The sequence below is a fragment of the Amblyraja radiata genome, chromosome 23 (assembly GCF_010909765.2).
Source record: "Amblyraja radiata isolate CabotCenter1 chromosome 23, sAmbRad1.1.pri, whole genome shotgun sequence".
NCBI lineage: Eukaryota > Metazoa > Chordata > Chondrichthyes > Rajiformes > Rajidae > Amblyraja > Amblyraja radiata.
In genome coordinates this window covers 1,935,856-1,949,037 of record NC_045978.1, presented here as the reverse complement: position 1 = coordinate 1,949,037, position 13,182 = coordinate 1,935,856, and the positions used below count along the sequence as shown (strand labels likewise).

General features: G+C 44.6%; 1 protein-coding gene across 3 annotated transcripts in view; it reads left to right on the top strand.

Annotated features, from left to right (window-relative positions):
- Positions 1-13,182, top strand: part of LOC116986138 (DNA (cytosine-5)-methyltransferase 3B-like) — a 104,108-nt gene that overhangs the window by 59,468 nt on the left and 31,458 nt on the right. For all 3 annotated transcript variants that reach the window (XM_033041316.1, XM_033041317.1, XM_033041314.1), the window contains 9 exons: positions 3,156-3,323; positions 3,714-3,872; positions 4,048-4,155; positions 6,177-6,318; positions 6,938-7,063; positions 7,456-7,500; positions 8,745-8,824; positions 11,485-11,597; positions 12,843-13,026. In XM_033041316.1, coding sequence (XP_032897207.1) covers positions 3,156-3,323; positions 3,714-3,872; positions 4,048-4,155; positions 6,177-6,318; positions 6,938-7,063; positions 7,456-7,500; positions 8,745-8,824; positions 11,485-11,597; positions 12,843-13,026 — 1,125 coding nt within the window. The remainder of the gene's footprint in view (positions 1-3,155; positions 3,324-3,713; positions 3,873-4,047; positions 4,156-6,176; positions 6,319-6,937; positions 7,064-7,455; positions 7,501-8,744; positions 8,825-11,484; positions 11,598-12,842; positions 13,027-13,182) is intronic.

The following is a 13,182-nucleotide window of genomic DNA, read 5'->3' as shown; positions in this document are numbered from 1 at the left end:
AACACAAAGTCCTGGAGAAACTAAAGGGCCTGTCCCACTTAGGCGACTCTGTAGGTGACTGCCAGGGACTAGGTTTAATGGAATTCACCTACGACAACCCACCCCAACCTATGACAGCATCTACGTCAACCTACGACAACCTATGACAGCAAAAATTGTCGCTACTGTCGCCGAAATTTTTTCAAAATGTTGAAATTTTTGCAGCAGTCGCCTGCAGTCGCCCATTAGTGGGCCAGGCAGCATTAGTGGGCCAGGCAGCATTAGTGGGCCAGGCAGCATTAGTGGGCCAGGCAACATTAGTGGGCCAGGCAGCATTAGTGGGCCAGGCAGCATTAGTGGGCCAGGCAGCATCTGTGAAGGGAATGGACAGACAATGTTTCAGGTCAGGAACCTTCTTCAACCCGATGGTCCATCAGAAAAAGGGTTCTGATCCAACCCTAAATATTGTCTGTCCTTTCCCTCCACAGATGTGGCCTAACCCAATGAGTTCCTCCAGCACTTTGTGGTTTGATGAAGCATCTTGGAATTCCAGCAGATTCTGTTCCCAGCCTTTTTTGTTTCTGAACTTAATTAATTAATGGTGCCATCGGTTCCATCTTTGTGTTTGGAAATGAGTGAAGGACTTGCAATTGTTGAAGATTAACATTTACATTCTTGACAGCCTGCAGGCGTGGATGTTACTCGCCTTTGAAACTTGTTCGTGATTACTTTCAATGACGCCATGAGGCATTTTGAAACTGAATGTATTTTTGCCTTTCAAGATGAAGACAATTTCTCCTGGAAACATTCCTGCAATGTCAGGGAAAGATATTATTGGAGGAATTTCAGTACAACTTCCATCAAGAGTCAAGTTTCTTGTTGCAAATCTATTGTTACAAAAACTGGTTTATAAATTAAAACCATTCATGGTGAGAATCTAGAATTTGCAGTCTATTCACGAGACACTACTTATAGACAGTAACATCTCTCTGCACGCTTCAGAACATGGTAGCTGGCCATAGATGGTTTTGACTTGAGGCATATTAATGTAATTAAATAACTTCAAAGCTATCTTCTTCTTCTTTCGTGTGGCGTGCACAGCCTAAAGTTGTTGGACAACTTGTTCTAATTGATCTTCCGTTTGTGCACGTCGAGTTGATTGCATTAGTCGAAACAGGGCGGACCACGTGAAGGTTGCAATCTTCCCCCCCCTTCAAAGTTATATTGCTTTTTTTTTTAAATCACAATTATTGTGACAAAATTAATACAATTTATTTTAGATAAATTTTGTCACGAAAATTGTGATTTGAAAAAATGATTTTCAACTAACTGTGTGTTTTAGAGAATAGTGGTGCAACTGGTAGTGCTGTTGCCTCACAGCACCAGAGACCCGGGTTCGATCCTGACCTCAGGTGCTGTCTGTGTGGAGTTTGGGTTTCCTCGGGGTGCTCTGGTTTCCTCCCACATCCCAAAGACTTGTAGGTTATAGGGCCTGTCCCACTGGGCGTCATTTGCCCAAAGATGAGGTAAAACATTTTCACGCAGGGGGTTGTGAGTCTGTGGAATTCTTTGCCTCAGAAGGCAGTGGAGGCCAATTCTTTGGATGCTTTCAAGAGAGAGTTAGATAGAGCTCTTAAAGATAGTGGAGTCAGGGGATATGGGGAGAAGGCAGGAACGGGGTACTGATTGTGGATGATCAGCCATGATCGTATTGAATGGCGGTGCTGACTCAAAGGGCCGAATAACCTACTCCTGCACCTATTGTCTATTGTCATAATCGAATGGCAGAACAGACTAGATGGTCCGAATGGCCTACATCTGCTCCTATGTCTTATGGTCCTACGAACTTTAATAAATTATGGATTCCTATGTTAGGATCCTGATCTTCCACCCTACCTCATTGCTGACATTGGATCTTTTCTCTGGAACTGTAACATTACAATGCTGTAACACTATTTTCTGCATTGGGATTTTGTTTGTTGCACGACCTGATGTACTTGTGTCCAGCTTCATTAGACTCATGTACAGTATGATTTGATTTAATTGGATGTTTAAGAAAGAACTACAGATGCTGGAAAAATCGAAGGTAGACAAAAATGCTGGAGAAACTCAGCGGGTGAGGCAGTGTCTATGGAGCGAAGGAACAGGCGACATTTCGGGTCGAGACCCTTCTGCATGTAAACAAAAGCTTTAAACTGCATCTTGGTGGGCGCGACAATAATAAACCAGTACTAATGCTAATATACCGCTGGATCCCACTTCATGTGGGACATTTAGCGCTTGACGTTTCATCAACGACTACTAAAAGCTGTGAGAAGAAGCACAACAAATGTTCTCGTTTGGATTTTAACTTTTTATATATTGTGTGTGTCATGTTTCATATGTTAGAATGCTTATACGTTGACCTGAATAGAATAAACGGAGTAGTATTTGTTATCTTTCGGATATTCCATGAAATGAGCAGTCTGTTATTGGTGACCTTAAGGGCCTGTCCCATTTGCGCGTCATTTACGCGACATCATTTATGCATCATGATGCGCGCATGGCGCGTAGTGACGTAGGCAGTGACGCACGGTCGCGCGCAGTGCCCCAGGATTTTGGGATTCACAAAATCTTCACGCGCCACCTGCGTGACACGCAAATGACGCCCAAGTGGGACAGGCCCTTTAATGAGTAGATGCTCCTCAGGTGGATTACTAATTGGAGATGGGCATGTCTGATTGAATCTTATCGGCCTCAGTCCTGCCTTGCAGGTGATCCAGTTCATTCATCGAAACTCATTCAGTCCCATTGAAAAATAATTTTGTCAAACACTGATTTCTCTTGTGCAAGCTGGCGCGTAATACCTGACTTCAATCATTAACTCTTAAGCAAAGACATTGATCGCTAAAGTGCTGGTGTAACTCAGCGGGTCAGGCAGCATCTCTGGATAAGTGACGTTCCGGGTAAATATCCTTCTTCAGACTCAAAAAGTCACCTATCCTTGTTCGCCAGAGATGCTGCCTGACCTGCTGAGTTACCTTGTGTCCATTTGTGTAAACAATCATTTACAGTTCCTTGTTTCTACATTGATCGTTGGCAAGCATCATGTTCCAACAACTCATAACATTGGTTATTCAGTAAAGAAATGTTATTCTAATGTATGATGCTTATTTGTTTCTTGATATTTGTTACAGTCTCAGAAGACGAGGACATCTGCTTCCAAGGCTTTAATCACTGAAAATTCTGTCATAGACCTCACTTTGGAGCCTCTGGATAGCAGTAAGAAACCTCCAGTTCCAGCAGAAAGCTTTGCCTGCGAAAATAGCATTGTGAAGGGTACAGATGGAATCCCTCAGTACCAGGTAACATGTGACAAGATGTAGAAATAGCGTTCATATATTTATGCTGCTAACATGATGACAGGGTGGTGTGGAACTTGTTGATGTTGGCTTCCTATTTGAGGCAGAAGCTCCTATAAATCCCTTTGATGGTGGTGAGGTCAGTACCTGTGATGGACCGGGCCGGCAGTGCATGAGTAATTACTGTCCCCCTAAACTCCTCTGGTATGTTTAACGTCAGCGGGATAAGCTCCTGGTAAGCAAAAAAAAAATGCAAGGTCGGTGAGAAGTAGTTATGGCCGGATTCTTAATTTGGACTAACAAAATATTATTACATTGATGATTCCTTCCATCGTTTAGCTGCAGGAGAAATCTCGAGGATTTGTGATGATGTGTAAACTTTTTTGTCCTTAGGATGGCAAGGGTTACGGTATTGGGGAGTTGGTGTGGGGAAAGATAAAGGGGTTCTCGTGGTGGCCGGCCATCGTGGTGTCGTGGCGCACACCTGGACGGAGGCAAGCGGCGTCGGGGATGCGGTGGCTCCAATGGTTCGGAGACGGCAAGTTCTCAGAGGTCAGTGCGCGACGGGAGACAGAAACGTGTAAAGTTTCGCTACACCCGGGCAAACGTACGTTTAATTGTAATATACTAGTTGGAATAAGATACAATAAAGCTAACTGTCCTTAAAAACATGCACTTTCCAGAATGCTTCGGATGTTTAACATTTTTCATTTTTATTGTCTTCAAGGTTTCTGCCGACAAACTTATGCCTTTAACTGCGATTGGCCAATATTTCCACACATCTGCATTTAACAAGCTGATTTCTTACAAAAGAGCTGTGTATCAGGCTTTGGAGGTAATACATTTAAAAAACTAGCAATGCTGATTTGTACTGAAGTCTTCCAGACTAATTCTAAAGGGCCTGTCCTACTTACGCGATTTTTTCGGCGACTGCCGGCACCCGTCATAGTCGCAGCAGGTGGCTGAAAATTTTCACCGTGCCGCGGGGTGACGCCTCTATGGTTGTGAGTAGTCGCCCAAAGAGTCGTACCTATTTCTGGTCGCCGCTGGATTTTCAACACGTTGAAAGTTTTCGGTGACCTGCTGCGACTGACAGGTGCTGGCAAGTCGCCGAAAAAATCACCTAAGTGGGACAGGCCCATAAAAAAACCTTCGTTCAATGGTTGGGTTGTTTTGTTAAATCAATTTGGAGAGGCACTTTTCGATCAATGCCGGTCGGGATATCATTAATTCCAAGATCCACATTGAATAGAAATTCAAGTGCTGTGGGTCCAGTTTATTGTGAATGTTAAATTGGTCCTGAAAACAGAAAATGCCTGGAATACTATGCAGGTCAAGCTGCATCTGTGGGAAGAAAAGTGGAGTTAATGCTTCAGCCTTTTAAAGTTTAAACCTTAAACCTCGCTAGTGTAGTAGTTGTTAGTACTGCATTGTGGCCAGTCTGGAGGCTGCATTCTAACAACCTATTCAGGTTTTTGTACAAATCATAGTTTCAGCAATTTAGTCTGCTTCACCTTATTTTATGAGCACTCTCGTTAATCCTGCTACTCAAATTCTATTGATGATACCATCACATCACAATAAGTCCAGTATTTTGTTTCCACTTCTGAAAGCAGAAGAGCTATAAGGGTGAACATTGTCAAACTATGATAATTTGTTTAGTAGACACAAGGAACTTCAAGTGCTGGTTTACAAACAAAAGTTTGTAAAGGAAGTTCTTTTAGGAAGGAGATGAGGAGGAATGTCTTTAGTCAGTGGGTGGTGAACCTGTGGAATCCTTTACCACAGAAGGCTGTGGAGGCAAAGTCAGTGGATATATTTAAGGCTGAGATAGATAAATTCTTGATTAGTAAGGGTGTCAGAGGTTATGGGGAGAAGGCAGGAGAATGGGGTTAGCAAGGAGAGATAGATCAGCCATGATTGAACGGCGGAGCAGATTTGATGGGCTGAATGGCATCATCGTCCCCCCTCTGTGATTCCTGCTGATCTTTGCCATGTTCTCCAGAGATGCTGCCTGACCCGCTGAGTTACTCCAGCACTCTGTGAAACGTCACCTATCCATGTTCTCCACAGATGCTGCCTGACGCGCTGAGTTCCTCCAGCACTCTGTGAAACGTCACCTATCCATGTTCTCCACGGATGCTGCCTGACCCGCTGAGTGACTCCAGCACTGTGTGAAACGTCACCTATCCATGTTCTCCACGGATGCTGCCTGACCCGCTGAGTGACTCCAGCACTGTGTGAAACGTCACCTATCCATGTTCTCCACGGATGCTGCCTGACCCGCTGAGTGACTCCAGCACTGTGTGAAACGTCACCTATCCATGTTCTCCACGGATGCTGCCTGACCCGCTGAGTTACTCCAGCACTCTGTGAAACGTCACCTATCCATGTTCTCCACAGATGCTGCCTGTCCCGCTTAGTTATGGTGCAGCAGAATCTGTGGAGCGAAGGAAATAGGCAACGTTTCGGGCCGAAACCCTTCTGGAAATAGGCAACGTTTCGGGCCGAAACCCGGAAGGGTTTCGACCCGAAACGTTGCCTATTTCCTTAGCTCCATAGATGCTGCTGCACCCACTGAGTACTCTAGCACTCTGTGAAACGTCACCTATCCATGTTCTCCACAGATGCTGCCTGACCCACTGAGTTCCTCCAGCACTCTGTGAAACATCACGTATCCATGTTCTCCAGAGATGCTGCCTGACCCGCTGAGTTCCTCCAGCACTCTGTGAAACATCACGTATCCATGTTCTCCACAGATGCTGCCTGACCCGTTGAGTTACTCCAGCACTTTATGTTGATTTTAAATATATATTTATTTAATACCTAATAGAAGTCACTCACTGTCTGTTACAGATTGCCAGCAGCAGATCTGGGATTCCATTTCCTTCCAATGACCGGGGCACTTTGGAGGAACAGATAAAGCCCATGCTAGACTGGGCATTTGCTGGTTTCCTACCGAAAGGCTACGAAGGAATTAAACCCAAACAAAACACAGGTAAATGACTGGCGATGAAATCATTCCATACAGCACTCTGCAGATTTCAATGAATATATTATCTGTGGGCCACCTAGTTCATATTATTCCTTTGCAAAGGCAATCCAACCAGGACATTTTTTTTTGCCCTTTAAGCTCTTATCAAGTTCCCTCAAAATGTTTTCCTGAACATTCGATATTCAATGATGAACAGAGAATGCTAAACTTCGAGGTTTAGATTTTTGATTTGAAATGTATTTTGGATAGTGATGGTAAACGTGCCAAACGCAAGGTGGGAGTTGCAGTACATTCCACCTTTAGTTTGATTTCTGCGCGAGAAGTAATTGGCTTGATGCTCCATCCTTTCACATTACGACAGATGGCACAATGGGCTAAGTTTTCGGCTGGCAACCGGAAGGTAGCTGGTTCGAATCCCGCTTGGAGTGCATACTGTCGTTGTGTCCTTGGGCAAGACACTTCACCCACCTTTGCCTGTGTGTGTCCTTGGGCAAGACACTTCACCCACCTATGCCTGTGTGTGTGAATGTAATTATGTGAAGCACTTTGGGGTCAATGCAAGTTGACTAAAAATGTGCTATATAAATAAAGAAATTTAATTAACTCTTCCGTCATTTGACAGAGAACGATACTGCAGACGGCACTCCAGTCGAGGTCTGTGTCCCCGAGTACTATCCGCCAACAAAGAAACAGAAGACTAGCCTTTATAAAAGCAAAGAAGGACCTGAGGAGGAACACCGTGGCAGAGGTAATGATCGTCTTGCCGTTATCATTCAGTCTAAAGAATGTATTATTAAGGGCCTGTCCCACTTACTCGATTTTTTCGGGGACTTGCCGGCGCCCGTCATTAGTCGCAGCAGGTTACAGCGGCGACCAGAAAAAGGTACGACTCTTTGTGCGACTACTCACCACCATACAGACGTCACTCCGCGACATGTCGACACGTGACGCCTGCATGGTCGTGAGTAGTCGCCCAAAGAGTCGTACCTTTTTCTGTCGCTGCTGGATTTTCAACATGTTGAAAATGTTCGACAACCTGCTGCGAGTATGATGGGTGCGGCAGTCGCCGAAATAATCGCGTAAGTGGGACAGGCCCTTTAGTAATCAACTCCTAACAGACTTCTTTCTTTTTATTCGTAGAAAAAATCTTCTTTCAAGTTACATCGAATAATAAAAGCATTGAAGGTAATGTTTCTCCTTTATTAACTTTAATCATAAATGTAGCATTGCAGCGGCAGGATTTTGTTCAGCGTCGTTCAGGTTAATTCGATACACAGTCATGTAGGACAGTAACAGATCCACCTTCTCCTTTCGTGTCCATCTTCCATGTTTCAAATGTTGACCTCTGCTGTCATCATCCGTCCTGAAAAGGACGCGAGCTTCCGTCGACAATCAGTGGAAGCCATCACTTGTTGCAATAGATGATGGTGGTAGCAGGATTAGCTCAGGATACTTCCAGTTCCCAGCCCCACGACGTGGACTCTTCTGCTATGGGGCCACACATCCACCAACCATCAAAGACCCATTGACACTAAGATAGACACAAAATGCATCAGACTGACCAGTCTGAAGAAGGGTCTCGACCCAAAACGTCACCCATTCCTTCTCTCTAGAGATGCTGCCTGTTCCACTGAACCTTATGTGTCTATCTTCCGTTTGAACCAGCGTCTGCAGTTCCTTCCTACACCCATTGACACTAATGACATCTTATTGTCCCCGCATTCCTAACAATTCACCCTAGATTCCACCGAGAAGTAATTTACAATGGTTAATTGACCTACTAGTTCAATCCTGTGCTTTTGTAGATTATTATTAGCATTTGACCTTCAACAAAATAGATGGCAGATATTTTATTCAAAGTGATACAAGTCAGAGCATGGAAACAGGCCATGCGACCCAACCAAGAACCTTCTCTGATTTGGTTTATTCTTTGTACGACCTGGTACAAACTTTAGTCCAAAATTATACGATATACGAGGAGAGTTAGTCATTTAATTTGGTTAATGTAAAATCTGGTAGTAGTAAATATCACATTATAAATGGTAGAATTGTTAAAGCAACACGTAATTTTAACTCTCAGTGAAAAATCAAATTGGATGCAAATAAACAAATTGGTGCGTGTAGGAAGGAACTGCAGATGCTGGTTTAAACCGAAGATAGACACAAAAAGCTGGAGTAACTCAGCGGGACATACAGCATCTGTGGAGAAAAGGAATGGGTGATGTTTCAAGTCGAGACCCTTCTTTAAAGGTCTCGAGTTATTCCAGTTTTTTGTGTCTATCACCAGCTCAATTGCAACTGACTGGATAGCATGCAACAAAAGCTTTTCACTGTACCTCGGTACACGTGACAATAAACTAAATCGTAAACAGTGAATATGACTGCATTAGTGACATGTGGTTCTAATACATATCCTTCCTTTTGATCAGAATTTTGTCTTGCTTGCGGCAGCATTAGAATCGGCACTTTTCATCCACTGTTTGAAGGTGGTCTATGTTCCATTTGCAAGGTGAGTGTGTGTACTTTCTGAAACTACACTGTTGTAATAAGCTTCTGTTGGTGCAGAATAAAGCTGAATGGTTATTATAATTCTTATTCCAGACAGGTGCATTGATCAGGAATATCAAAGCTTGCCTTCAATTTTCACCCAATTTTCATAAATTCATGTCATGGCAGTAGAATTAGGCCATTCGGCCCATTGAGTCTAATTCACCGTACAGTCATGGCAGATCTATCTTTCCCTCTCAACTACACTTTCCTGCCTTCTCCCCCTAACCTTGAACACCCTTAGTGGGCGGCACAGATGCACAGCAGTAGAGTTGCTGCCTTACAGCACTTACAGCGCCAGAGACCCAGGTTCGATCCCGACTACGGGTGCCGTCTGTACGGAATTTGTACATTCTTCCCGTGACCGCGTGGGTTTTCTCTGGGTTCTTCGGTTTCCTCCCACACGTACAGGTACGTAGGTTAATTGGCTTGGTGTATGTGTAAATTGTCCCTAGTTTGTGTTGGATAGTGTTAATGTGCGGGGATCGCTGGTCGGTGCAGACTCGGTGGGCCGATGGGCCTGTTTCTGTGTTATATCTCTAAACTAAACTAAACTAATTTTAGTTTAGTTTAGTTTAAATACAGTGCGGAAACAGGCCCTTTGGCCCACCGAGTCCACACCGACCAGCGATCCCCGCACATTAACACTGCCGTACACACACTAGGGCCAATTTACATTGATAGCAAGCCAATTAACCTACAAACCAGTACGTTATCTCTATCAATCTCTGCTTATACCCAAATGGTTGACCTCCACGGCCATCTGTGGCAATGATTTCTGCAGATTCACCACTCTACCCCCTGCAGCCTTTCCTGAAGAGAGTCGTTGTTTTCTCTGGACAGATGAGTAAACCGTGGAACTGATCTAGTAACATGAGCTATTTTAGCTTGGCCCACTTCATTCTTTCTCTTTGAACATTCACATACTCCAGGTAGATTATTGGACAATGTATTCTCCCAAACTTGCATCCACAGTTCAGGAATACAAGATTAAGTTCAACAACACTTGTATCCTTCCTGCAGCACAAGGAAACCCTTAGGCCCAGAGACAGGAATCCATCCCAACTGGTTCCTTCCGCAAGATACAAGTTTCTGAAAAGAACAAGTTGCACAAGCTGTCAGAAGTTCCTCCCTAAATCCCACACCATTCCGACTTGGGAATGCTTGGACTGCATTCCTACATTCTTCTGCAGAGCTTCCTTCCAATGGCACCACGGAATATTGCCACAATGAGGGCGGCAGTGATATAAAGGAGAGATTGCTATTGAGGGAGTGCAGCGTAGGTTCACAAGGTTAATTCCCGGGATGGCGGGACTGTCATATGCTGAGAGAATGGAGCGGCTGGGCTTGTACACTCTGGAGTTAAGAAGGATGAGAGGGATTCTTATTGAAACATATAAGATTATTAAGGGTTTGGACATGCTGGAGGCAGGAAACATGTTCCTGATGTTGGGGGAGTCCAGAACCAGGGGCCACAGTTTAAGAATTAAGGGGTAAGCCATTTAGAATGGAGATGAGGAAACACTTTTTCACACAGAGAGTTGTGAGAGTTGCGGATGAGATGGAGTTTCTTCTCACAGGGCATTAGGACTGTAAACTCTGATCACACCAGGGACTAATTTACTGTTGTGTTGTGTCTTTTTATTTTCTAAAATGTAAATACTGGTTCTGTTCTATTCTGTTCTGTAGTGTTGCACAATCCGCAGGCATTGCCACTTTCATTTCACTGCACATCTTGTATGTGTATGTGACAAATAAAGTTGACTTGACTTCAATCTGTGGAATTCTCTGCTTCAGAGGGCGGTGGAGGCAGGTTCTCTGGAGACTGTCAAGAGAGAGCTAGATAGGGCTCTTAAAGATAGCGGAGTCAGGGGATATGGGGAGAAGGCAGGAACGGGGTACTGATTGTGGATGATCAGCCATGATCACATTGAATGGCGGTGCTGGCCCGAAGGGCTGAATGGCCTACTCCTGCACCTATTGTCTATTGTCTACAAGAAGGTGTTCCATGTCCCCATCAGTTTACCAAGGCAGCTGGGATGGGCAACAAATGTCGATGTCACCAGTGCGTTTGTTGCAGACAAGATGGTGCCACCTTTAATAAACATGCATGTTTTATCCAATCGGCAAACAAAAGGTGACGTTTAACTCATGAGAAGTGCCGGTACACCGTACTGTCACACAAAACGCACTGGATCTCAACGCGCAGCGGGTAGAGCTGCTGCCTGTGATCCGGGTTCGATCCTGACTACGGGTGCTGTCTGTACAGAGTTTGTACATTCTTCCTGGGACTGCGGCCGCTCCAGTTTCCTCCCACACTCCAAAGACGTACAGGTTTCGGAGGTTAATTGGCTTCCGTATAATTGTAAATTGTCCCTAATGTGTAGGATAATGGTAGTGTACGGGGTGATCGCTGGTTGGCGCAGACTCGGTGGGCCGAAGGGCCTAAATCCGTGCTGTATCTCTAAAGTCTAGACCTCTAAACCCACATTCTGTGAATGTTTAAACAATGATGGGTGTGAAACCTAACCTCGACTCGTTGAAACGATTGCCACTTTAGGGAGATTTTATCCGTAGGGTATGTGATGCTTCGTGAGGTGATGGTTTATTGGTGTGTTGCAGGATATCTACCTGGAGACTTCCTACATGTATGACGATGATGGCTACCAGTCCTACTGTACCGTGTGCTGTGGTGGGCGGGAGGTTCTGCTGTGTGGGAATGCAAACTGCTGCAGGTACGGCAAGTGTATAAAACTCTGAAACCCTGGATTTTCCACTCTTGGCAGTCGCACAAATTAACTTGCACAAACTACTTCCCTGAAAAAGGTAATGTGCTGCTGGCACTAGATGCGGCAGTTCATTTAAGAGGCTTTTCGATAGGCAGATGGATATGCAGGGATTGGAGGGGTAGGGATCACATGCAGGCCGAAGAGATCAGTTTAACTTGGCGCCATGTACGGCATAGACCTTGTGGGCCGAAGGGCCTGTTCCTGTGCTGTACTGTTCTACGTAGTAACATTAGCAGTCACAGTATGTTTAAGAAAGAACTGCAGATGCTGGGAAAATCGAAGGTAGACAAAAATGCTGGAGGAACTCACATCTATGGAGCGAAGGAATAGTCCTCCAGTTCAAATTCCATTTGGAATATTTTGGAGGACCAGGAAACCAAGAACCAAGAAGAACAGGTGACGTTTCGAGGTCGAAACCCTTCTTCAGAAATAATTTGCATTGCCATTAGAATTTGGAAGGTAATTATGTTTCCTGCTCAATATCTTATAAATAGTGTGAACCAGCGAAATATCACAAGTACCATTGTTTCACGTATTTATACTGAACTTTATAACGGCTATGGAAGTGGATTAATCAATTCTTGCCCAATGTCCCCCCCAAAAATCCTATCCATGGGCTTCACTCATCATTGTATTTGTTGAAGGTAGACAAATCATGCTGGAGAAACTCAGTGGGTGAGGCAGCATCTATGGAGAGAAGGAATTTCCTTCTTTCCATAGATGCTTCCTCACCCGCTGAGTTTCTCCAGCATTTTTTGTCTACCTTCGATTTTTCCAGCACCTGCAGTTCTTTCATACAGATTGTATTTATTGATGTATTTATCATTACGGTATGTATATTGCATACTCTGTGAACCACATGTGAACAAGGAATTACATTGTCATTGTGTATGACAACAAATTAATCTGAATTTGAATTTCAATATTTAGCTAACATTCTCAGGTGATCAAATTTACCAAACGCTTAAATTGCTTCTTCAAGAATGTTAAATAATTTCACTGGCCATCTCCCATCCTTCACAATCCATTCTCCATTTCTGTCCCAAGAGAGAATTAGATTTAGCGTGGGATAGGGGGAGAAAGCAGGAACGGGGTACTGATTCTGGATGATCAGCCATGATCTTAATGAACGGCGGTGCTGGCTCGAAGGGCTGAATGGTCTACTCCTCAACCTGTTTTCTATGTCCCCAGATGCTTTTGTGTGGACTGTATCGATATTTTGGTGGGCCCGGGTGCATCTGAAGAAGCCAAGGTCCTGGACCCTTGGCGATGTTACATGTGCCTGCCGCATGAAAGCTACGGAGTGTTGAGGCGACGCGGAGACTGGACCATGAAACTTCAAGAGTTTTTTGCCAGTGACAATGGCCAGGAATATGTAAGTTGTACAGTTCCCCCCCCCCAAGGCAAGAGAAGAGTTAGCAAAGAGTTTTAGGGCGGCACAATGGCGCAGCGGTAGAGTTGCTGCCGTACAGCGCTTGCAGCGCCGGAGACCCGGGTTCGAACCCGACTACCGGTGTTGTCTGTACGGAGT